The sequence below is a fragment of the Pseudoliparis swirei genome, chromosome 6 (assembly GCF_029220125.1).
Source record: "Pseudoliparis swirei isolate HS2019 ecotype Mariana Trench chromosome 6, NWPU_hadal_v1, whole genome shotgun sequence".
NCBI lineage: Eukaryota > Metazoa > Chordata > Actinopteri > Perciformes > Liparidae > Pseudoliparis > Pseudoliparis swirei.
This window is the reverse complement of record NC_079393.1, coordinates 16,530,167-16,556,062: the sequence shown is the minus strand read 5'-3', so window position 1 is coordinate 16,556,062 and position 25,896 is coordinate 16,530,167. Positions and strand designations below refer to the sequence as shown.

General features: G+C 41.1%; 1 protein-coding gene across 2 annotated transcripts; it reads left to right on the top strand.

Moving 5' to 3' along the window:
- The first annotated feature begins 566 nt into the window (after positions 1-566).
- polr3b (polymerase (RNA) III (DNA directed) polypeptide B) lies at positions 567-23,918 on the top strand. 2 transcript variants are annotated; one of them, XM_056416957.1, is made up of 28 exons: positions 567-712; positions 1,041-1,073; positions 1,456-1,512; positions 1,596-1,660; positions 1,782-1,857; positions 2,338-2,438; positions 3,108-3,199; positions 3,309-3,426; positions 4,019-4,127; positions 4,940-5,062; positions 7,418-7,534; positions 7,621-7,755; positions 8,948-9,109; positions 9,940-10,140; positions 10,705-10,867; positions 12,134-12,287; positions 12,534-12,608; positions 12,699-12,797; positions 12,923-13,050; positions 14,507-14,716; positions 14,829-14,987; positions 15,669-15,786; positions 15,916-16,058; positions 18,323-18,426; positions 19,579-19,745; positions 20,949-21,062; positions 21,180-21,353; positions 23,272-23,918. In XM_056416957.1, exons 1-28 carry the CDS (start codon positions 641-643, stop codon positions 23,399-23,401), a joined length of 3,399 nt encoding a protein of 1,132 aa, XP_056272932.1. In that variant the 5' UTR covers positions 567-640; the 3' UTR covers positions 23,402-23,918. The 2 variants fall into 2 exon arrangements, with proteins under 2 accessions (XP_056272932.1, XP_056272933.1); XM_056416958.1 differs by lacking the exons at positions 567-712; positions 1,041-1,073; positions 1,456-1,512; ... (3 more) ...; positions 3,108-3,199; positions 3,309-3,426 and adding an exon at positions 3,761-3,811.
- Positions 23,919-25,896: the final 1,978 nt, after the last annotated feature.

Here is a 25,896-nt window from a genome sequence, read left to right as displayed (position 1 = left end):
CCATGCCTGGTCTGCCGGTCCCTATCATATTCATCTTAATTGTTCTCGGGTTTTTTTTCATATGACGATGTTAGACTATTTATGCTTTGAGTTTATAAATAGTCAAGTCCAAGTCCAGCTCTTTCTGGAGAAGTTCAGTGGCAGCAGAAGCTTCACCAACCCGGATCAAACAAAGTGAGAAATATTTTTCATTTGATTTAGCTCTTTACCAATTGTGTCTATTGGCTCTTTATTTGGCAATGTTCAGTACTAGTAACAAACAAATGCATTTCCACACATCGAAATACACATAACACGTAAAGTACCAGTACTTCGACTCCACAATGTCTGTCTAAATGTGCATATTTGCCAAATGTGTGTGTGCGTTGAGTTTATACTGATGTTCACAGACACGTACAAGATAATCAGACCTACAAACACGCATACATGGATTTCTATACCTCTATAAGTTTTTTCAGCAGAAAAGAAATGACGAAAGGCGGAACACTTTCTTTCGTTCCGCCCACACGCACGGACGGTTTACGGTGGAACACACATGAGAGAGACGCACGCTGGAGCGACTTCCGACGACACAAAATATATCAACATTGACAGTACGAGCAGAGTCTTATGTGTCTACTGTTGAACTGCAGAGAAAACCATGGAGATATTTGGAGGGGAGTTTTGTGACCTGACTCCCCAGGAGCTGGCGGCTCCTGTCAACACGATAGTGGTGAGGCACGAGCACGTAGAGACCGAAAGTTTCACACCACGAGCGGAGAAGCGAGCGTTAGCACGGTGGCTATCAGCGACACAACTTCACCGACAGCTGGGAGAGATGTATGAACCGAGACCTCGGGCAATGTGTCCGCTGGAGCTCCACGTATTAGTGTTGTCGGGGGAACTGTCGGTTGGCAAATTGAAGATAGTGTTGTCACTTTTAACTTGCGGTTGCAGTATTTAAGGTGTTTCAAGCTATTTGCTCTCGCTGCTTGTTGATGACAAGGGTCCAGTGAAACGTGATGTGTTTGTTTTATGTCTTTTATTATTATTTTTTACAGGATAAATGGAAACTCTTACCAGCCTTTCTAAAGGTAACATGCCAACCTTCATCCACCTGCTATGTACCCCGAATATCCCATATTGAATTGCATCCTACGTGTACTCTACACATCCTCTCATGATATATGATGTAGCCTATTTTTTGTGTGGAAAAATAAAACATTTTCATAGAATAGAGTCTGTCTTTCGTCTAGCAAAGGCAATGTTTCACGTTAATGCAGCAATTACACTAAAATCATGGATTTGCACCCTGGCTAACAATAACATCACACTCAGAAATATGAAAGGGATAGATGCTAAAAATTGAAGGTACTTGGTTTTCTGTTGATCAACTAGTCAGACTAATTCGTACATTACAACCTGTATTTATTTCATCATGGACATGTTAAAGCTGTCGTTTAATCCGTTTTCCAGGTGAAAGGACTGGTGAAGCAGCACATCGACTCATTTAACTATTTTATCAACATTGAGGTAAAACAAAACTCCAACTTGAATGTGTGTCGAGCTGCATCTTTATTTAAATGTGTTCATGTCGTTTATTTCTGGTTTTCCAGATAAAGAAAATAATGAAAGCCAACGAGAAGATCACAAGTGATGCTGATCCAATGTGGTACCTCAAGTAAGTCACATGAACACCTATATTGGGTAAACCAACAGTAATCTAACACAACTGTCATGAAGCAGCTACTGTTGAGAATATCAAATGATTGTTTTAATATTTATAAATATGTTCCTTGCAGATACCTCAATATCTACGTTGGCATGCCTGATGTTGAAGAAAGCTTCAACGTAACCAGACCAGTATCTCCTCATGAAGTAAGCTTAGCTTGTTGTGTAGTATTAAGAACATATTATGATGCTTTGTTGGCAGAAAAGTGTGTGCCGCTGCAGTTCAACATCTTAGTTAGTTTTTGGATGATTATCTCTCAATTTGGCTATTGACACGTAATGAATGGTCAACTATTTTCATAATTTAAAAAATGTCAAATATTTGTTAAAAACAGAATAAAAAGGTGCAGCTTCTCAAATGTGAGTGTTTGCTGTTTGACTTCATTAACATTTCTGTATTTGAATATTTAAACAGACAAAAAAGTAATATGCTAAAAAATATTTGGGTTCCAGAAACTTAATGTGTGATGCCCATTGTTCACTGTTTTGATATTTCATGGATTCTGTGATGACTCGATTATTTAAAATCCCTCATAGGGATATTTGATAATTATGCCAATAATACATTAACCTATGGTGACATCAAATGTCAGAATATTTCACTCATTGTTCCGGTTGTTTTTACAGTGTCGTCTCAGAGACATGACCTACTCGGCCCCCATCACAGTGGACATAGAGTACACTCGTGGCAGCCAGAGAATCATCCGCAATGCACTGCCCATCGGAAGGTATCGAAGTGTCACAGTATCTGAATACGACATCCTTTACTCAAGATCATTCTGGTTCCTTTAATTCATCTTAAATGTATACTTTCACTCTTAAAATGACAATTGGTATATCAATTACTTACCCTGTGTTACCTTGAATTTTTAAGTTTGTCTCGCATTCTTTCACAGTGAACAAAGAATAAGAAAAACAGATAATAGTCTTGATGAATTACTCATTAGTGCGAGGAGAGCACCTGCAGAGTGTGTGGCTGTGTTTTAAATAGTAGGGCTTTATGCATGAAAATGCATGTCTTTGGGAAATAGTGAGAATACAACTAGATAAATATGAGTTGGATTATACTGCATGTGTTGTTTGAAAAAACATTGTTTTTGGATAGTTTTGATGTAGTTGAACACAGCCACCATTTACTTGTATACATATCTACTTATCTAGTTTTCTCTATTCTTAGTTCCCCATGGGGGGGGACACATTTATTTTAAGATGACAGGGCGAGTCATTTATATACAAATGGTAGTTTTGAGTTTGATGATGTTAAACTTTTATTTCACAGTTTGAGTTTTTGTCCACAATGGATACAAATAATCTATAATATAATGATAACATATGAAGTGCAAGTGTCATGTCATTCATAGGTTCTTGGTATTAATATATTTAACTGCTTTTCTCAGGATGCCAATCATGCTGCGAAGCTCAAACTGTGTTCTCACAGGAAAGACGGCCATGGAGGTTTCTAAACTCAATGAATGTCCTCTGGATCCAGGTACACGAAGGAGGACGCAGAACGAGAGCAATAACACATCCTCACAATTATCAATACAGTTTGATTTTGTATTGGTGATTTATTTGCTCTGTGTGGTATTTCTTTACAGGGGGTTATTTCATTGTAAAAGGTCAAGAGAAAGTCATTCTGATCCAGGAACAGCTGTCAAAGAATCGAATCATTGTGGAGCAGGACAGGAAGGGTGCCGTCGGAGCCTCAGTTACCAGGTATTGTAACAACTTCTCACCGCATTATCCATTCAGTGCAGTGACAGAGTAAAACAAAAAAAGAAAAGACATTGCCATTAATAAATACTTGCACAGATCACTCGTCCCCATGAGCTACAGCCGTCCTTAGGTCAGTGGTCGGCTGTTGGCATAGAGGTCTACTCCTGATAAAACTGAGCTGGCTTTGTGATCCAGGAAAACTTGAATTAAGTCCAACTTTTCTTATCAACAAATGAGTGTCTCTATCGATGCAATGCTTCAAACACATTGTGCGTCTTTGAGGTCTAACAAACGTCTTTATTGCAATTTTCCCATGGAATGATTTTTTTTTCCTAGCCTTCGGTAGGAATGTGTCAGAATCCTTGATATGTGCACGATGAACAAAGTAAGGATCCACTCATAAGACAGCTCCAAAGCTCTACTGAATGTCAAATAGTCATACATCTTTTAATATCTGAAACAGTTACTTTTTACAAGAAAGATAGATATACATATCTTACTTTTGTTTCCATGTGAAATGTGAATTATTTTACTTGCTTATGGTTCTTCATCTGCTTTGATTTAATTTTTTTAATGTTGTCTTCAATTTCAGCTCCACTCATGAGAAGAAAAGCAGAACTAATATGATTGTCAAACAAGGCAGATTCTACCTGAAACACAACACGCTGTCAGAGGACGCCCCCATTGCCATCATTTTCAAGGTGAAAGAGTTGATTATTAGCATGACACCGCAAAGTGATACAAAGCCTCCAGTAGGGGGTGCTGCAAAACAACTAGATGAGTTGTTTTTACTGATTGAGTCAAACACTTGAGTTTGTTTCAAAATAAACTTTATCAGATGAAATTACTTTTTATGGTCCGCTCTGTTTTACTTCCGCCTCCTGAATAATCTTCATTAGATGATCTCACACCACATAAACAATGCACATTGCATTGTGTGAGAGGTTTTGCCGCAGGTTAGTGCGCAGTTAGAAGTCAGTAGTTTCAGTAATTCTTCATCCGATTTAATTGTCATGTGTCGCCCTTTGCTCTCAATGAAAATGTCAGTCAGCCAGCTGGCAATCATTAACTTCTTTCTCCACTGAGGACAAATCTCCTCAAACATGTCTACTGGTGAGCGTCGAGTGTTTGGAGCTGAAGTCATTATCCGCAGGACGCCGTTTGCATGCTCGCTCTGTTTGGAGTGCTTTTGTAAATCCTGGGTGACTTCTTCCCCGTCCCTCAACCTTTGACGAAGTACACACGGATCAGTTCCCACAGATTCACATTTCCATAAACAAATGTCAGACAACCTTATGACTTCCAGTCCACGCCTCCCTCCGTGTACACACGGCTCCTCCGTATGCCTCCTGGCTCTCCTCTTGTTCCAGTTACTAGTTGCAATCTACTTTGTGTACCTTTGGTTTAATTTCTCGGGTGTTTATATAGTTACATGAATGATATGTGTATCAGTCCACACTTGTTCCTCTAATCTCACTCCCCATCACACACTCTTGGCTGGTCGTTCACGCAGGGTATGGGCGTAGAGAGTGACCAGGAGATCGTGCAGATGATCGGTACGGAGGAGCATGTCATGGCCAGCTTTGCCCCGAGTCTGGAGGAGTGTCAGAAGGCCCAGATCTTCACTCAGACTCAGGTACCTCAGTGGTCGATGTGTGGTTGAAATAACTATCATAAAATTAGAGGAATATTCCACTGATTTAAAACTTAATAGTCAATTTACTAGTTAAAGGGGATCCGTCTTGGTCTTCAATTGTCTTTTTATTTAGATTTACAAAGCTAACAAAACATACAAGCATTAATTTAGGATTGTTTAAACAACAAACATGAGCAAATTATTAAATCACAACAGCTTATAATAATAGGCAATAATACTGATGTTATTGAGGTTTCTTTCTCATCCTGTACTTGAGAAGTCAACAGAGCCTCTGGGCAACACACTGGATGTGGTGTTGGAGGGCCATTTACCAGGCAGGATGGTCAAGTAAATGGATGCAGATTGTTGCATGATGAGAAATGTAGGATCCAGTGTTTAAACCTCCAATTGTGTTCACACTACAAGCAACAAGTGCTCTTTGATGTAGTGAAATGGCACTGGGAACGGGCTAGAGGCATTTCTGGACATGGAACAGAACCAGTTTCAACAAAGGGTTTGGTTGAAGCTTCACCGCCGTTGACAAAGAGCTAAGACTTGGCTTTGACTTGTAGCCCCTCACGCAGTGATGAGTGTCGGGCGTCAGTTTGTAGCTTCATGTCAATCCCTACATAAAAATGACTTGTAGCCTGTTTAGTCACTCTAGTAAAGTGTCAACGCAGCATAACGCTCACTAATTGAAGTCTCTGTTGGTTGCCTGGCAATCTCACAGGGACGACAAGACTCAGGAAGTCACATTACCCCTTTAAATCCACTTGTTCTCACTCTTTTTTTGTATTGATCTATAATCCAGATGTAGTACATTAACTGGTGAGCTTCAGATGGGTTGGTAGGCATCCTGTTACCTTTGGACAGAGCTGGGCTAGCTGTGTGTAAAACAAGCATATTTAGCTTCTTTTTTTTTGCTCAGTATAATTAACAGAATAGAGATAATACTAACATAATTACAGTATGATTAGCTGGAAGTCAATAAACGGCGTTCTTGAATTATCAGCAACCTTGATATGCCCATTAAGCCCGTCTGAGGTTGTTGTTGTTGTTCAGACACAAACAAGCGTCTCCGGTCTGCTGACAGAAGGTATTTTCTTTGTCTCTCTGTGATCAGATGACGAAGGTTTTGTCTTGCCAGCCAGTCAAGTAATGCTTTGGCTGGTTTATTCAGGAGGCACACGTGTTCTTTGACACCTACAAATGAATTTGATCGCCCAATTTGTTTTTCATAAAGATTATGTTGTTAGAGGAACCACTGATGCATTGATGAGGCCATATTTGCTTCCTAGCAACCAGTCTCCGCAGATCCCATGTTCCTCTGTCTGCCAGCCTCCATGGTGTCTTTTCATGACCATTGGGTCATTGTAGTGTGCACAATGAGGCCTAAATCTATATAATTAAAGGCAGATAAGGCTTACAAAACATCAGATTATGATAAGTAATCTGTTTAAACTATATTTGCCTATCATCTTTTTTCTAGTGATTATATAATTAGAAATCAGATTTGAAGATTTTCATCAATAAATATGAATGTATGAAATTACAATATGGATTTACGAATATATATATTTTTACATATATATACACATGCATATTTACACACACACACATATATATATATATATATAATGTGTGTTTGTGTGTGTGTATAATATATGCATAGACAGCTAAATGTATCTAATGCCATACGGATGCCTGGGTGGGTGGTCTTTCAAAAAGTCTTCACCCTCATTATCCTCTGGAGCCCTCTACTGAACTACAGAAAAGGTCAGAGGGGGGAGGGGGAGGTGTGGTTGTTGGTTTGTGGTGTTGAACTCTCACAAGCCTGATACGTGTGTTTGATATTCTCTTTTTCGAGAAAATTTCATATTGGTTAATTATTTTACAATCAGTGTGAAACACACTTCCACCAAATGCCTTTAAATTCAGACTTATTGACACGTTCTGGGTCGTGAACCTTAATAATTGTGTATGCCAAATTAAGTTTTTTCTGACCATAAATTATCAAACATGGTCAAATATTAAAACGTTTATGACATAATCATGTAATATTCCCCCAAAATATAACTGAATACATGTTCAGAATGTTTGTTTTAAATGTCTGATCAGGATCATAGACTTTCTCACTCATTATTTTGAAATAATAAAGAATTCTAATTTGTTCTATATTTTATAACAGACAATATCTTCTTATGTATTACGTTGTGTCTCAAGTCTAAGTTGAGGCATGGGAGGGCAGGTGTGTGGGTTTTGCAAATGTTAAACATTTTAGATGAAATAACATCCGTATAACATCAGCACTCGGCTCTTCCTCACCTCGGCTGTATCTGCTGCTCTGTGTTTCAGGCTCTCAGGTACCTGGGGAATAAAGTGCGGAGACAGCGCATGTGGGGAGGCCCCAAGAAGACCAAGATGGAGGAGGCCAGAGAGCTTTTGGCGTCTCTTATCCTCACACATGTGCCCGTATGTTAGTTAACAGACAGAAAAGGAGTCACAGAGTATAATTGGTATATACCACAAAGTGGACTCATCGTGCATTTTGTCTACAGGTCAAAGAGTTTAACTTTCGGGCAAAGTGTATTTACCTGGCTGTGATGGTTCGGAGGGTGATACTGGCTCAAGGGGCCAACAAAGTGGACGACAGAGATTACTATGGCAACAAACGCCTCGAGTTGGCTGGACAGGTAAGCCTCTCTGCTCCATGTGGTCTCATTTACTGTTGGTGTCATGCCATATTTAATCCACCATTCACTCAGTCAGCCAAGCCAGTCTTAGATCTTTCACATTGCATGACAAAGACATGCATTTCCATTCAGTTAATTTTGCTTGTTAATTTGTCAAAGAATCAACAGGAAATCAGTTCTGACATTAAAATCCACCCTTTTGAACTGGGTGTTTTCTACCTTTTCTTTTCTCACTAGAAAGCAAAACAGGCTTGATACTAATTAATAAAACATGCGTGGAAAAGAACTAATATTCCACGCATGCTTTCGTGCGACTGGACCAGAGGAGTTCCAGCCCTGATCTCTCACCTGCATCTTTGTTCCTGCCTCCTTCTTTTAATAAGACTCATTATTTCTATTCAGCTTTGTTTCTCCTGTTTTGTTTTCACGCCCCCAACCACCCCCACCCCCACACACACACATACACACACACACACGCACCCTGTATTTCAGCCTGGCTTTGTCAGGAGAGAGATATGCAGTGGCACCAAAATCAAGAGGCTGTGGCAGCATGGGGATTTTTCAGCACCGTGACAATAGAATTGCTGCCTTGACTGGAGCGATTGAGTTAATCCGCAGGCCCAGCTCTGATAATGTAATTACTGCTGTCTTAAGGCCTTTAATTTCCCCCCCCAACCTGCTCTGTATAAGGAGCAGGAGATGGAGGGGGGGGGGCTCAGACCCCTCTTTCAATAGGGGGCTTACACACTAACAACGCCAGCAATCTCTCCTCACTCTCCAATTATGGTTCCCTGACATTCAACTAATTGGCCTGGCTGCGCAATGGAAGCTTAATTTCTTTATTAATTTCAAGCAGCGCTGCCTGTTTGTTTTTGATGTATGCTAATGCACAGGGTGGGTGGGGGTTGTGAGAGAGGTTGCCTCCTGTAGGCCTGGCGGAGGAGGACAGGGACCTGGGACGGAGGCCAGGTCAGGCTTATCAGTGAGCCGGCACACCTGGTTATTAAATCTGACTGTAAACACACCTCAGTTCTGATTAAAGGCAGGAACATATGTGAGGTGCCAGTAGATCTGAGAGTCTGACGATGAAGGTACAATGACTGTTCTTACTTGACACCCTGGCTGGACACGTGACAAGTGAATACTATCAGTCACAAACATTCTTACTGATGATTGTGTCTTTCTGTCTCAGCTCCTGTCTCTGCTGTTTGAGGATCTGTTTAAGAAGTTCAATTCTGAGCTGAAGAAAATCTCTGACCAGATCATCCCCAAGCAGAGAGCTGCTCAGTTTGATGTGGTGAAGCACATGCGGCAGGATCAGATCACCAACGGCATGGTCAACGCCATTGCCACTGTGAGTGTGCGCCAGTCGGAGACCATGGAAAAGTGGAAAGGAAGCAGCTCACCCCCTGACGACCCAGATTAAAACATCACCCCCTACACACATCTGGCCTACTGGAGTGTCTGTAGCCACAAGCAGGGGCCCTGTCTACTGTCTCTATGGACTATAAACATTATTATTTAAAAAAAAAAATATAAAATTATTTTTTACTTGAATGTATTCTTCAGAACTACGATTTTGAAATGGCTAAGTAACTGTACATTGAGTACAGTTTTCACAAAAATACACATAGTGCTTACTTCAGATCAAAACTTTTAATATTGATTTTCTTGAAATTACTGTCATGAGCTACTTATATATATCATAACTTTAGTAGCAGGTAGAAGTAAAGCAATAAGATAGTTACAATAATTACCAAGTTACTACACTACCTGTGGAGGAGGGGAAGCAAAACAAAATGTTCTGTAATTGTGTACATCTGTTTTTGTTTTTCAATACACAATGTAGACAGAAATTGATTTATATATATATTTTTAAACGGTAACAAGTTCATAGAGCTAAAATCCAGTTTAGCCAGAAAAAGAAACCTAGTATGTCAAAATTTAAACGGGCATCATCGGAGCTGAGACCAGAATTATAATGATATATGAAGACTGATAACGTCACGATGCCATCACAGCAGTGGGATGTGAACAGGTGAAGATCTTTAAAGTCGGTTGTAATGTAAACGTGCGCGCTGCAGAATACTTGTTGCAAGTGGAATTATTATAATAATCCTAAATCTTCATTAAACATGTATTACTAGGCAGGTTCATTAATAATGGAGCATTTTCTGTCCACAGGGTAACTGGTCTCTGAAGAGATTCAAGATGGACCGTCAGGGTGTCACCCAGGTCTTGTCTCGTCTCTCTTTTATCTCGGCCCTCGGTATGATGACGAGGATCTCCTCCCAGTTTGAGAAGACCAGGAAGGTCAGCGGGCCGCGCTCCCTGCAGCCGTCCCAGTGGGGCATGTTGTGTCCGTCTGACACACCTGAGGGAGAGGTGCGTGAGCTGCATGCTCAGAATGAAATCAGAGGTTGTGTGGAACACGCAGAGCTGAAGTGAGCCACAAGGAACCGTGTCACAGCGCTTGTTGTGCAGAACAACCTTTTACAAACATCATTAATTGTCCACCAAATATTGTTGTAGATTGATTTAGTTTGGTCTTCACAAAGATTCAGTATTGTTGTTTTGTACATAACATGTAAATTGGGCCTGGCTGATAATTCAATATGTTAATTTATGCTGAAATCATGTGATCATATCGAGATATTGTGCTACACAATTACGTTGTCTTAATTAAAAATAACAAGCCCACACAAACTAAAATGTCTAAGAAAATCTGATTTCTTTGCATTAAATAAGAAAAAACTTCATTTGTCAAGTAAGGTAGACAAATCAAGAGGTGATTTCATAGACTTTTTATTTATTGAATTGCTGGAAAACTACAGATCTCGTGATGGAACTTTTTTTTTCAATATCACCCATCCCTCGTGGAAATACAAAGAAACGTAACCTATATAATTAATAACTGTTCATGGTTTATATCCTTGTTTTGGTTTGTAGGCCTGTGGTCTGGTGAAGAACTTGGCTCTGATGACCCACATCACCACCGACATGGAGGACGGTCCAATCATCAAACTGGCCTTCAACCTGGGAGTAGAAGACGTCAACCTGTTGTGTGGAGAGGAACTCTCCTACCCAAGCGTCTTCCTCGTCTTCCTCAATGGTAAAACTCCTTTGCACCAGTGCAGCCTAATAAATAAATAAACAAACATAAAGAGAACCAACAGTGAATGCTGTTGCTTTGGATCAATTGAAAAGAGAGTTTAATCCTCTCCGTTTTGAATGCATTGCTTTGGAACATAAAGGGAAAATATTCTGTTTAGTTTACAGAAAGCAATTTTGCAGGGAGGCTGATAAGTCATTAATTTCATGGCAGCAGTAGGTAATATTCTAGTCAGAACTTGGCCCCTTAATTACTGTATATGTTTGTCTCACCGCTGATAACTGTCAAATTATATTAGCTGCCATACCATTTAATTAGTTGGTAGCAGCAGGTGTCAAAGCCCTTCAGAGTGTGCTCACTGCAAACGTGCCCTCACACAGAGGCAGAGCACAGTGGTTCCTCTGTTCTCCTCCATTCGTCTGTCAGACTTGATATGAGCAAACCCCTGCAGGCAGCCTGAGCTCTGCTTTCTCCAGCCCTGGCGGTTCGGAGTACACTACTGTTCACACCTGCTGTTTCTCTTTTTATTTCCATTTAAAGTTTGCGAATTGAAAATACATTTCTGTAATTTTGAATATTATTTTTAATGCTAATTCTGCAATGTTCCTATTACAAACAAACATGCCAAACATTTCTGTGCTCCAGCTTTTCTGACTTTAGACTGTTCGTAACATAATTGGACATCGCATTGGACTCTGAGACATTTTTATGGGCGTTCTCTGACATTTTATAGACGGGATGATTCATTGAGAAAATAATAATTACAACCCTAATTCACGTCGAGGACGGTGACCTCGTTGAAGTGCTGCAACTCCCAACCGTGACAGGCTTGTCTGCTGCAGCGCTGCCGCCAGCCCTTTCTTTCTTTAGATTGTTTGCCTCTCTTAATGTTTATTTTCTAAATTTTAGTTCTACTTGATATTAGAAAGAAAAATGTTAAAAAGAGTTCTCATTTCTAAATAATACTAATCAAAAGGCGGTACTGTATTAATGTATGGAGCCCTACAACTCGTTGTATTGCCACACACTGTCCTGTAAATAATTCGTAATAAAAGCCTTGTGGCGTCAACAACTGAAGGTTTTCTGTCCACAGAAACACACAAGAGCTTTTATTTTGAAACCTAAAAAGAATGTTGCAAGACAAATAATATCTTCATGTCCAATGATACCAGGATATATTGAACGGTGATGGTGGGTATCAGTGCATGTGTGTGTGTGTGTGTAGTTAAAATATGTGCATTATCTCTGTCTGTATGATGTCGACAGGCAACATTCTCGGTGTGATTCGAGATAACTACAAGCTGATCAACACCTTCAGACTGATGCGCAGGGCGGGTTTTATCAACGAGTTTGTCTCCATCTCCACCAACTTGACCGACCGCTGCGTCTACATCTCTTCTGATGGAGGACGTCTCTGCAGGTGGGCGAGTTTGAACCTGGATTGAAACACACTGCATTAAAAAAATAAATGCTATGGTACGCATTCTGTAATAAAAGATGAGTCTACATCAGCCAGGCCTTTGGAGAACACAATCACATTTTCTTACACAAGAAGTTTGAATTCTTTGATTCATTTAAAGTGGCAAACTGTATTAACCATTCATAGCTTGTGGTGATGTTTAATATCAAAGAATATGTCAAACCTTTCCTGGTGGTTCTCCATCAGGCCGTACATCATAGTGAAGAGGGGGCAGCCCATGGTGAAAAACAAACACATTGAAGACCTGTCACAGGGCTACAGGTAAGGCTGGGAGTCGGAAGTCCATTTGTTTGCAGATAATAATTAAAAAAGCTGATTTATATATAATTTAAACACTGTTTTTGCCTCCAGAGCCTTTGAAGACTTTCTGCACGAGGGCCTGGTGGAGTACCTGGATGTCAATGAGGAGAATGACTGTCACATCGCCCTTTATGAACACATGATCTCAAAGTGAGCAGCACATGATTCCTGTGACACGCTCAGAGAATGGGAAACGGTTCTCCCGATTTGTTTCTGGCATTCAACGCACAGGTTTCACTGCCCTCTCTATTTGTTTTTTTGTTTGTTTTCTGCAGAGGCACAACACACTTGGAGATCGAGCCCTTCACGTTGCTCGGGGTGTGTGCCGGCCTCATTCCCTACCCGCACCACAACCAGTCACCCAGGAACACATATCAGTGTGCTATGGGCAAGCAGGCCATGGGTAAGACTCCGCTGAGCAGGTAGCTTCGGCCAGTAGGCCGGTCTTTAAACCGTAAAGATCCCAAATCCTTTCTCCCACATCCTCGACACAGCGACAGTGTTTACTTCTGTGCATGCATACACACAAGATACTGACGGTAATTTAATCTTGCATAAAGACTATTCTTCACCCTCCTAAATCTGCTAGCTTAGAGTTGTATTTGCAGAAGTTAAAATCATTCAAAAGGACATTAGAATAACAAACAGCAGAGATACAAACAGCCTGCTGGTTCGTCTCCCCCAAAACGTTGCTCCTGCTCTACCTCTTGTCAGAATACATTTGTATGTGTGATCGAGTGTTTGTCTTAAGTGTATGTGTGTGTCAGTGTGTGTGTGTGCGCATGGACATCAAACATGGGGCGCTTGCGTAGGTCCTCTTTTGTACTGTGTGTGTGCGAAGGCCCTTTCCCTGCCAGTCACCCAGAGTGTCATTAGCAATTCATTGTGTCTGCTCTGGCTGTGCTCAGGGGGTCAGTGTGCTCAGCTGCGAAAGACCACAGAGTGTGCAGCCGCAGCTCCTTGGTAACCAAAACTTCCCCAAACGGCCCAGCTAACATTCGTAAGAGCTGCGGTCACCCCCACCCCGCCGCTTTACCTCTGTCCATCACCTCCTCCCTTCCCCCCTCCCGTTATTACAAAAACACAGACTGGAACTATATTTGGCCCAATATCCTCTGCCTTGTCTGTTGTGTGTAGACGGCCCTATACATGTGCAAATCTGGCTGTGTGGCTCGGGCCTATTATCACAGACTGTGCTTGTAGCCTGATTGTGAAGTAATAGCATCTGACAAATGTCACGGCTTCCAGGGAGGCCAGGCTTTATAGCATAACACAGCCCGCTCCTCCACTCCGCTGCCCTGAGATGGTGCTAACCAGACCCAGCCCCCCCCCCCCAACAGGAGGATTTAACTCATAATCCACTCTTAATTGATTTATAGACAGTTACAAACGGTGTGCATTGACATAGCGCTGGGTCAATTTCCCCCATCAGAATACAAGTCATGCATGTTTATCATGGTATATGTTACAACACAGCATGTTTTCAGGTAATTCAATAAATAGCCAATATGAAATAACCACTTGGTTTTGTATAGTCTTGTCTTCATTTAATTATGAACTTCAGTGCAAAATAATCAGAGTTTCTGGGAACCTTTTTGTTAGTATGTGCTCGTTGTCTATTTAGACTATTTACTTGTCATTCGCAATATCTCGATACATGATCTAATCAAAATATGATTATATTTAAAGATGATCAATTATCATATTATATATGATTATTGCAAAGGAACTTTAAAAATATTGATACACGTGCAGTAAACAATCAAAAGATAGTGTCATATATCCATAAAGATTTCCACACAGGACGTAAATTCTCCATGCCAAAGAAGAAGTCATTCCTCTCTGTCTCCTCTCTTCAGGTACTATTGGCTACAACCAGAGGAACCGCATCGACACGCTGATGTACCTGCTGGCGTACCCTCAGAAGCCCATGGTCAAAACCAGAACCATCGAGCTGATCGACTTTGAGAAGCTGCCTGCTGGTCAGAACGCCACTGTGGCCGTGATGAGCTACAGCGGCTACGACATTGAGGACGCTCTGATCCTCAACAAAGCCTCGCTAGACAGAGGTGACAGTGCATTTTTATCTGAATTATGAATTGGATTATACTTTTAAAATACCTCCTATGAATGTATTTGTTCAGGCCACAGACACTTGGTAATCCTGATGTTTCCCTCTAGGATTTGGCAGGTGCCTCGTCTATAAAAACGCAAAGTGCACGTTGCGGCGTTACACCAACCAGACCTACGACAAGGTGATGGGGCCCATGCTGGATGCTGCCACACGCAAGCCAATCTGGAGGCACAACATCCTGGATGCTGATGGCATCTGCTCCCCCGGTGAGTTCCAGCAGGACTGGACGAGACCCAGCATGCATTGCTGCTCTTTAACAGGCTCCACTGCTCCAATAACGTGATTAACTGTATTATCAACAATACAACCAGTTTCATCTATTACTCATACATTCATTTGAGGGATGATTTGATGTGCAGTCCTTTACAGGATGTCAGTCCATTTTGCTGGTATTTGCTTGTTACGAGTGTTTTAATCATTAAGCAATTTTGTAAGTGTTCAAGGCCTCTTGCAATTATCACGTTATTTAATGTGATGTAATTGCTGTTAAAAATATGTTGAGGTGGGACATAATTCATCAAAGAAATATTCAATTTGATTCAAGCTATTGGTTGATTCTGAGGTAATTAACCCTTAATGTACTTTTGTACAATTCATTGTTTGCAAGTAAATAAAGGGGACATTTTCTTTATTAAGAGATTAATAAACAGGCCTAAAACATCAATGTAATTGCACTTGTAGCTGCACATCCTGGTGAATGTCTATTCTTCTTGTCATTCATAACTTGATCTAGATTTTAGACTGTTTTAGATTGTTTTAGTTTAATTAAGTGATGACATTCCTTCTGAAAAAGAGTGTTTGGTAAGAGTCACATCATATAAGCGCATGTCATCACCTGTGCCTGCCATCGTAAACCGCTGATGTAATGCATCTTGTGTGGGGCTCAGGTGAGAAAGTGGAGAACAAGCAGGTGTTGGTGAACAAGTCCATGCCAACCGTCACCCAGGCACCACTGGAGGGCAGTACCCAGCCAGGCCAGCCCCAGTACAGAGACGTGCCCATCAGGTGAGTGCACAACATCACAGCCACCTCTCCAGCTTCTGTATGTCAAGAAAAAACGGCTCAACTTTCTTTTGATTACTTGCAAACCCAGCTGCAAAGAAAACCACGTATTCTTCCTTTTTCTTTCTGCAGCTACAAGGGCTCAACCGACTCGTACATCGAGAAGGTCATGATCTCATCCAATGCCGAAGATGCTTTCCTCATCAAGATCCTCCTCAGGCAGACCAGGAGGCCAGAGATAGGAGACAAATTCAGCAGTCGACATGGACAGAAAGGTGCCAACCTCCGCGCTGTCGGACCGTAATCTCTCTTCAGAGGGCAGCATGTTGAGCTCAAACCTAGATGTGCAGAATAAAGAGCACTGCGCTAATATCCACCACTGAAAACCCCAAATTTGAACCCGTCACCAGAGACTGTAAATGACTGGAGAGAAAGAACTGTGGTCGTCTCTGTGCCGGAGCATTTGTTGAGTCAAGTCCCAGTAGCTGTTGCTCTGTCACTGCCCCCCTATCCTCATCTTTCAAGAGCTCTTTTCAATTAATTGGCTCTTTGTCCTGTGCCAGACTATGCAAATTTATTACACCCGAGCAGTATTCTGCTGCTGCTGGAGAAAAAGTGTTTACAACCTCCATTGTTTTGCAGCACCTCCCCTATTGAGGGCTTGTATGATGTTTTAATCAAAAAGCTAACTGGTGCCATGCATAATTTACTCTCCTCATTAACACAGTGGCCACTGAGCGGTCAGATCAGGGTGGAACAATGTCTTCTGTCTCAGAAGTGACGAAGAGAGAGGGGTCGCCGGGGGGTTAACTGGAGTCCTGGATGGAAACTCCCAGATGTGCAACTGATGTACGGCTAGTCGGCTAAATCGGAGCTCCTTACTGTCATGTGGAGGACAGACACTACAAATGAGAAATGCTCGGCTAACCTTTTTTTCGCTCCAGTAGACTTGTATTTGTATGTAGAAATAACCACCTCAATATTTCAAACTGAATCCTAAATCAAGGTTTTATTATTTCATTAGAATTTGGCTGCAGCAATAGATCTTACGACGACTCATGACTGGTCTCATAAGTCCTGGTCAGCAGAGCAGAATAAGTTAATTATTTACACACACACACGCACGCACACACACACAGCTGTGGAGGTAGGGGAGGAGGAGGTGGAGGGGTTGTCAGTAGTAGGGGCCCATTGTGCGAGCCGCCAGCGTGGGGCTGTATGAGCTGTGATGGAGGGCTCTGGACCCTTGCTGTTGTCTTGCCTTTCTCTGCTGATTTCATGCCTCTTTTATCATTCACTTTCACACAAAACAAACAACACCGAGGATGTCTGCTATGGGAACTAGTGTCTCTCTGAATCTTTCTAATCACCTCCTCCATTTTCCTCTTTCTTTCCTACTCCTCTCTTTCCTCTTTTATTCTTCTTTTGCCCTGATATTCAAACCTTTTTTTTTACTGCCTTTTCTTTCCTTCTTTCTTTCTTTCTTTCTTTCTTTACCCCTTTTACCTTTTCTTCTGTCTCAGCCGTACTCGCCTTTTCTATTTTCCTTTTCACCTTCTTCCTGCTCTTGGATGACTTTCCATTAAATTGCTGTACTTGTTCCCAGTCCACATCCTGCTACTACATCCTGTATGGCATCAACAGTCTGCTGGGCTGCTGACTGGTCGGCTCATAGTGAATTTTTCCCACATGCACAGATTCAATTCCTCCTCTGCAGTTGATCCCTTTCACTTCCTCAGAGTTAAACTGAAAGTCATGGATGTGTAATCCCGGTCTCCCTGTCAAGCTAAGCACCTTTCTCCACTTCCTGCTCCTTCTCTTCTCTCCTCTCCCTCTTCTCTTTTTTATATTTGCAAATGGGCCTACAATCTGTTTACCCTGGCCAGGGAAGAGTGCCTCGGGCCCCTCAGCAAACATTTGCACTCACACTTAAACTCCGGGCTACCAGAGCGCTTGTCCCTCACATCATGTGAATCCAAAGAGGACCCTGTCCGTCCACATGAGTCTGGAAATGTCGTTCTGTCTGAGGCCTCGTTGCGCCTGAAAGTTTAACTGGAAGTTCCTATATTCTTTTGGCTGTACTGTTTGGTCAGTTAGGGCAAATCTGGTTTGACTTTTTAGTGACATTTGAAGATAGTGCTCACTCTAACAATTGTATATCTGACTTTAATATTGATTATCTTTCATTTTAATCATTAAGTCTTTATGAAAAATGCTCATGAGTTCTGAGAGCCCAAAATGGCGTCTTCAAATTACTTTTTTCGTACAACCAACCAACAGCCCAAAGATTTACATTGATGATAAATGCAGAACATATTCTGATCCTCTGATGTAAGAAGCTGAAATCAAATTGAGCATTATTGCTTCATAAATGACCCTAAATAATCAAGTTAATGTTTAGATTATTTTATTATTTTATTGATTGAATGATTCCTGCCACATTCATTTGAGCTTGCTTGTTGTGTGTGTATGTGTGTCTGTGTCTGTGTGTGTGTATTGACTTGAATATGTTGTTGTTTTTCCTGTTTGTGTGTATCAGGTGTTTGTGGCCTCATCGTTCCACAGGAGGATATGCCGTTCTGTGACACGGGCATCTGTCCAGATATCATCATGAACCCTCACGGGTATCCCTCCAGAATGACGGTACGAACTGTGGAGGAACATATTTGTCGTGTTGAAACTAACAATGACCTCTCGAGAAACTACATTACTGTATCTTCTCAACGGGTCATTTCATTGTTTAAATAATAACATGTCCATTACAATTTTTAAAAAGGTGATATAATTAGGGCTGGAACTGATGATTTGTTGTTACTCCTGATTCATTTTCTTGATTAATCTGCAGCAGATTTTTTAATTTTTTTTAATTTAAATGTGCCGCTCTTTCTTAGTATGACCTACGATCCAAAATTCTGAGAGATTCAGTTTATTACCATTTAGGAAAAATACAAAAACAAATGATCAGTTTTGAGCTGCTGGAGCGATTAGGTTTTCTTTATTATATTAATTATTTAGTCTCTAGTATTCTGTGAAATATTCGTCAGATAGGTAAACTTTTATTTTGTTGAAGGTTCTGTAATTTGACTCCAAATCCAAAGACCTGTAGACGGCCGACTTCAGTCTGAATCTCCTCCGTCTCGGCGTTGACTGTTGCTCTTCAGAAGTTTGCGTCTGCTCTTCTCAGACAAAACCGTCATTATCCCGCTGCTCTCCTCTCTGGTTATCGTTGGCTTCCAGAGCACACGTCCATTGACGGCACTTAGCAGCAATCTTACTGTTCACAAACAGATATTGGTTGCTGTGGCGACGGCTCCCAGCGAAGCCGCCGCCTGTAGCAGTGTGTGGAAGTTTTATCAAACATGCACAGTACATCTAAACTGCAGGATGGTGCTGAATGTGAATGACATGAAACTTGGCCCCGTTTCCAGCAGCTTTTTGTCTCTTGCACTGTAAAAACGTGAATGATCTTTACTGCTGAAGTTGTCAGTGCCAGTGTGTTTGCGCACTGTGGTTGTCATGGCAAAGACTCAGAAATGTTTGGCTCGGGAAGATGTTTCTGTGGCCTGAGAGTGAAATGAGAGTAGGTGTTTCCTTTTATGTGATGGGGTCAGGGGTCTTCTGGGTGGGACCTTTGAGGAATTGTTGAAATCAGTCATCCTTAGACTGCCGGTCCCACCCCACGGGGTACATGTGTAATCTATTCTCACCCACAATATCAACATTTGGTGCCAGGAGAGAGTGTAAAACACAAAAGATTTATGTTATGAACAGAGCCATTGTTCCTCATTCTGCCAGGTGGGAAAGTTGATTGAGCTGCTGGCTGGGAAAGCCGGAGTCCTGGACGGCCGGTTTCACTACGGTACGGCGTTCGGAGGCAGCAAGGTGAAGGACGTGTGTGAGGATCTCATCCGCTTTGGATACAACTACCAGGGCAAAGACTACGTCACCTCAGGAATCACTGGGTAATGAAGAGCTCATGCATCCCCTGAAACACAACTCTCATTACTGGCTGCTTTCTTCATGGCTTTTTTTATTTTGTCTTTCTTTTACTAAAAGTTTACAAAAGCATGACATTATTTTGTGATAGAAAATCATCAGATCTTACACATTGAACCCTTTCCTCAGAGCGATTTCTATTTAGTTCACGTCAACAACAAAACAATATATACATTTTCATACAATGATTTTTCCTTTATCAGATGTATATAGTATTCTTACACATAATATTCCAGTATTAAACAAGATAAAACCAAAAGGCGTGCGTATACAAGCATATGTGAACACCACTAGGGAACCCTCCTCATGGTATTAAGAAAGCCATGACAGGGCTCCTTGTCACCTGGTGTCTCTCAATGCATGCGTCCTGTGATGCGACCATGTTTGTTTCTGCTTCCCATCTTTGTTTATCTGAGGGAATTATGAGGATTCATAGATACAAAATATGAGGAGGTTTCCTATTCGACTCCGCCTTGTGTGTCATCAGGAAATTATTATTGCCAGTATCTAAAGACTTTTATGAAAGTTGACAACAACAACTGTTTTAATAGTGTAAATAATATACATTGGCTGCTGAAAATTATGAGATAAAAAGTTATCCATCTCACAAAGTCCATATTTGCATAATACTGGAACATGTTTTCCTGTGCTGGCTTCATGTGAGCACTAGTTTATTTTATTTGTTGTTTACAATCTGCCCTCCTAAAGTAAAGATCCACCTCTCAGCTTGTTGGAGTCGTGCCACTACAGTTCAGGCCTTACTTTGTTTTTTGGTTCTGATTTTCCAGCAACATTGCTTGTCCAAGCTTTGCATTGCATGTTGACAGCTAACTGTCGAATGCAGGATGCCTGAGCTTCCCAGAGGCACCTGAATGCACCATCGTCCTCACGATGTTTTCAGCATCAAGTTATTTTAAAGCAGCTTCTGCTCCCTCCTGCTTGACAACAACACAATAATGCCAAATGTGAATAACAATTTACACAGAGCACAAACATATTAAAACTGTTGGAGCAATAGTCAAAACCCCCAACATTTTTTATTTTGCATTAACCAAATGTTAATATTTTTAATGGATAAATGATGTTTATGTTCTTGGATTGCGTGATAATTGAGATGTTCTGTAGATCTTTACCGGTGCATTAGCTTGATATCTGCGTATTTTCCTCAGGGAATCTCTGGAGGCGTACATCTACTTCGGACCGGTGTATTACCAGAAACTGAAACACATGGTGGTTGACAAAATGCACGCCAGAGCCCGAGGCCCCAGAGCCGTTCTCACCAGGTAAAATCAAAGGTCCCATTGTAAACATGTAGAAATAAAGTAAATAAAACAGTGCTCCTCTTATACCAGTACCTCCATAACTCTGGCATTGTTATTCTGCATCCGTTTGGTTATCAGGCAGCCGACGGAGGGCCGCTCCAGAGACGGAGGTCTGCGTCTGGGCGAGATGGAACGTGACTGTCTGATTGGCTACGGAGCGAGTATGTTGCTGCTGGAGCGCCTCATGATCTCCAGTGACGCCTTCGAGGTGGACGTGTGCGGGCAATGCGGCCTGTTGGGATACTCCGGGTGGTACGTTGAACACTTCTGTTCTCCTCGAAGCCAAGATATAGGATGAGCTTCAGAGATGTGAAGACAGCCTGAAACAATGCCAGGTTCTGTACCTCTCATGACCCGGTGTACATTACTGTGTACTGAAAGAGAAAGAAAATTGATGTAGCATTGTCATTTTCAGGAAAAAGTTTAACATGAATAATTATTCAGATTAACTTTTTTTTAAATGACTCATCACTTTTGTGATGACATTTTGGTCCTTGTTCAACTCAAAGTGAAGCTGGTCAATAAACTGAGAATTTACTAGTTTAATATCATTTTCTTGATAATAATACATGATGTTTCTAAAGCTTAAATGCTTCAACATACGTAAAACCAGATACTTTAACACATTGTAATTAGGGCTGGGCAACGATTACAATTTTTAATCGCGATTAATCGCATGATTTCCCTGATTAATCACGATTAATCGCATTTGTATACGCAAAATCCAATAATTAATTCAAAAGTAGTGTATAGCGCACTTCTATTTTAAATGTTCTGCCATATGAATGAAAGTGCCATAACATTTATTGTCCCTGTTAAGTGAGACACCAGAAAACACTTTCAGTGCAGTTTGTCAATTCCTAGAACTTGACACTTATTTTAAATGTACTGCCATATGAACTAAAGTGCCATAAAATCTGTCAGGACATTGTCAAACGCTGTTATGCAGAGACACTGTGACAGAGCGCTGGAGACTGAGCGCGAAGCAGGGACATGATCAAAAGGCAGTCGTCTCGCAGCAGCGATCATATTTCGTGCACTATCTGCTCAGTGTGGTGATTTTATTTGACACATTCCACTGCTGTGCAACTTCAGGAAAGTGTCCCGCGCACGTTTCAGCAGAATGTCTCTCCTCTCCTTTAGTTGCCTATTTTGTGGAGCCCCCTCAGGACGTGGTGCCCTCCGCACAGCGCGTAGTGTGCGCTATGGGAGCGGCGGCCCTGGTCGTAGTGTACAGCATGCCGCACAAACAACAATGAACTAGTGGAGGCGGCGAGGTGCTCCGTGTTGCCAGATTGGAAATAGTGAAGTATCGTACCAAAGGCTCAAAATGGTTGTATTTGGAGGATAATTATCGTGTATCTGGCAACCCTGAGATCGGTCGACCAATGACTGTTCTCTATACTGTCAGCTCACGCAAGAAGGTGGAACGTAAGGGAGATACCATTTCCAAAACTTGTAAGGGGTAAATACTAGTTTATGAAAACCCAGAGAAACACAAATATCCGACGAAGCAAAATCCCGGACGTTTTTGGAATCCCTGCCGGACGCATTTTTTAGGTCTCAAAAGCAGGACATGTCCGGGGAAAGAGGACGTCTGGTCAGCCGATGTCCAGTCGTCCCCAGTGAGAGCAACAGGGTGCACGTTGTGAAGCTGTCGCTTTTGCAGTCCTCTCCTTTTCATCCAACTCGTGTATTCTCCGTGTGATGTGTGTCTTGAGGGCGTCTCATACCTGCCGTCATTTGTTGAGATTCTCCATGTTTGTTAAACCGCGAATGACTTTCTTTTCCGGTTCCGCAGCAATCAGTAGCAGACTTTTACAAAATAAAAGCCTGTGAGCAACACACTTTTACAATAATAAAATAAATAATAAAACCTGCGTTAACGCGCGATAAAATAATTGTCGGCGTTAATTAATTGATGCGTTAACGCAAGATTAACGTGCCCAGCCCTAATTGTAATGCAGACCAGAAGCTTTCGTATGTTGGTTTGTGAACATCTCAAATGTCTGACATAATTTCAGTAGCGGCTACAGATTGAATTTCTAAACTTAAAAAATGGGCTGATTCTTGCCAATTCTCTGACCGGCGAGGTCCTTGGATCTGAAGGAAGTCCAGTTGTTGGTCCCCTAGTTTGTCTTGAGTCTGATTCTCAGTTTGAATCTTGCAGGTGTCACTACTGCAAGTCTTCGTGCCACGTGTCCTCCCTGCGTATCCCGTACGCCTGCAAGCTGCTGTTCCAGGAGCTGCAGTCCATGAACATCATCCCCCGACTCAAACTGTCACGCTACAATGACTGAGCAGAAACGCATGTCTGTGTGAGTGAAAGGTTTACGTTGGAGATTTAATTTACATGGTCTGAAACTGTTCTTGTAAAAGCTATTAGAGCTGTGAATGAGAAGTAACAGGTTAACTCTTTAAATTAGTATATTTACATTTTTGTTAGTGTTTACAAACCAAAACAATGAGAAGTTTCTCATTTGTGTTTATACTTTCTCACCATTGTGTTTTTCTATGTGTATATAATAAACAAAAACAGATTATTTCACAATCAGCTGCTGTGTGTGCTGCTACTTGGTTACTTTTAACTTTCCTGTTTGGTGAAAACTATTTGAATAGGTGCTGTTTGGAAAATGCTCTTAAATCTAAATACAACTTCTGATCTAGCATAAATAACAAAAGACATTGTTAAAAAATAAACCGGTAACAGTTCATGAAGATAAAGTATGTGCTTTTCCATGTTTTAATGCGACACATTACAAGTTAATCTTAGTCTTTTTCTGAAAGATTTTAACAACAAAAAACAACTTTCATTCATTGTTTGATGTGTTTTCTTACGCAGATCTTCATTTCATGTTATTTTCTGTCTGCTTCTCGGCGTAATTCTATCTAATGCAAATTGCCAAAAAAATGAATCCCTAAAAAACTAAATCACCGTTAGGTGATAATGCAGCTGGGGGGTCAAACTCAAAGTAAAAGTTTTTGGGGTCACTTCAGGTGCTGATGAAACATTGTGTTGAAATCCTCCTCCTCAATTCTGTTCATCTGTCAAATGTTGGTGTTTTATACCACATGTTGTGTAGACAACAGGAGCAGCCATATCAATGTCAATAATTTAAAACCAAAGATCATTTAATTTTTTTCTACATAGAAAATATAAATTGGCCTCACTGAATATTTTTTTTATTTTATTTTGGTAAGAAAACACACTGACTTGCATGTTCTGGTCCTGAAAAGTTCAGAGATCATAAAGAGATACAAAATGCAAAAATACACTAAAATGCACAACTTACGGTAAAATGTCAAACTAGGGGTTGGGCGACATGCTTGAAATCTGTTATCGTCGTTTTGAAATCACAAATGGATCTGTTTTCTGATATCAATTGATACAGATAATGATTTAGCAAGCACATGGAGGAATGTGTTCCACTATAATGCATGACACACAAAACAAACATTTGAGGACATCATTTTGGTTTGTGGCCTGCTACTAACGATTATTTTCATGGCCATTTAATGTGTTTATGTTCTTGGTTTATTCAATAGTATTTAGCTCGGAGCATTTTGATTGATTGTCCCTAAACCCAAAGATATTCAGAAAGAAATTGTAGAGGAACAACGGAAACCGTTCCCACCTTTTAAAAAAACTATCACAGCGATTGTCAAAGTTGTTGCCTGAAAGATTAATAAACTAATCATCGTAGCACTTTGTTAATTTTTCAGCTTGCGATGAGAGAACATCATCATTATATGATTTTACTATTAATGAGCAATAATACTGAACTATCTGCCAGCTCGCATCTAACTACTCGGCTAAAATACACATATTTGCTTCTTGATGGAAGTCCATTAAAAACTAATGAGATGATCAGAATACATTTAGTTTGTTTATTTTTACAATTTAAGATTATTTTAGTTTCATGGAAGATAGTTAAGGACAACTCTTGTGTAGGTTTCGTGTAATGAGCAGAGATGTTCAGTGAGGACCAACAGAAATATGCAGAGCGACGGTCATTCATGTCAATAGGATGAGAAAGTCTTTCAGTCCTACGGTTTCCTCTTTTAAACTGAAGCCTTAATACCACCAACATGTAGTATGTAGCGTAACCATACCCCCCTCTCTCACACACACACACACACACACACACAACTCAATTGGGGCCTTTTCACTGAACAAAAGCAGTACACATCCGTTTGTGCGGGCAGTCTGTGAGAATGGGAAGGGTGGAAGAGGCTCTTTTGGTGGCTGCACCTGTCCTATTTTATGAGGCTCTAATAAGCAGATAACAGGAAGAAAAAAAGGATGTCATCCACTGAGAGAGATACATACTCCACCGTCTCCTTATTTGCCTGAAATTAATTGGATCCTCCATTTGAGGTCACGGCATGTAGGCCTTGAAATAGTACGTCATTCATGGGTTGTTAAAGTATATTTCTTGTTTAATCTGAAGCATGAAGACGCTTTGCAGACGAGTCAAAATGAATACAATTTTATGCCGATGCTGGGTTTCTTTTTTCTTCTTTAAAAAAAAAATGTATTTCCAAATTCCTTTTGACCTTTCATTCATCCCAGCAGCTTCTTTCTTCCCACATGAGTCTGAATGGATGCACAGACCTGCTCCAACAAACTATGGCCCTGTGCACTGTGTCCCATGTTGCTGCCTCCCTGTCCCACACTTGCTCCCAGGTATCTGCACGGTGTCCGTCAGTGAGTAGTAGCAGTGGTGACCACGCCTGCGCACTGGTGGAGAAAGTCCTCCTTTGCTGTCCGTGGTGTGGTGAGTAATTCAGCCAT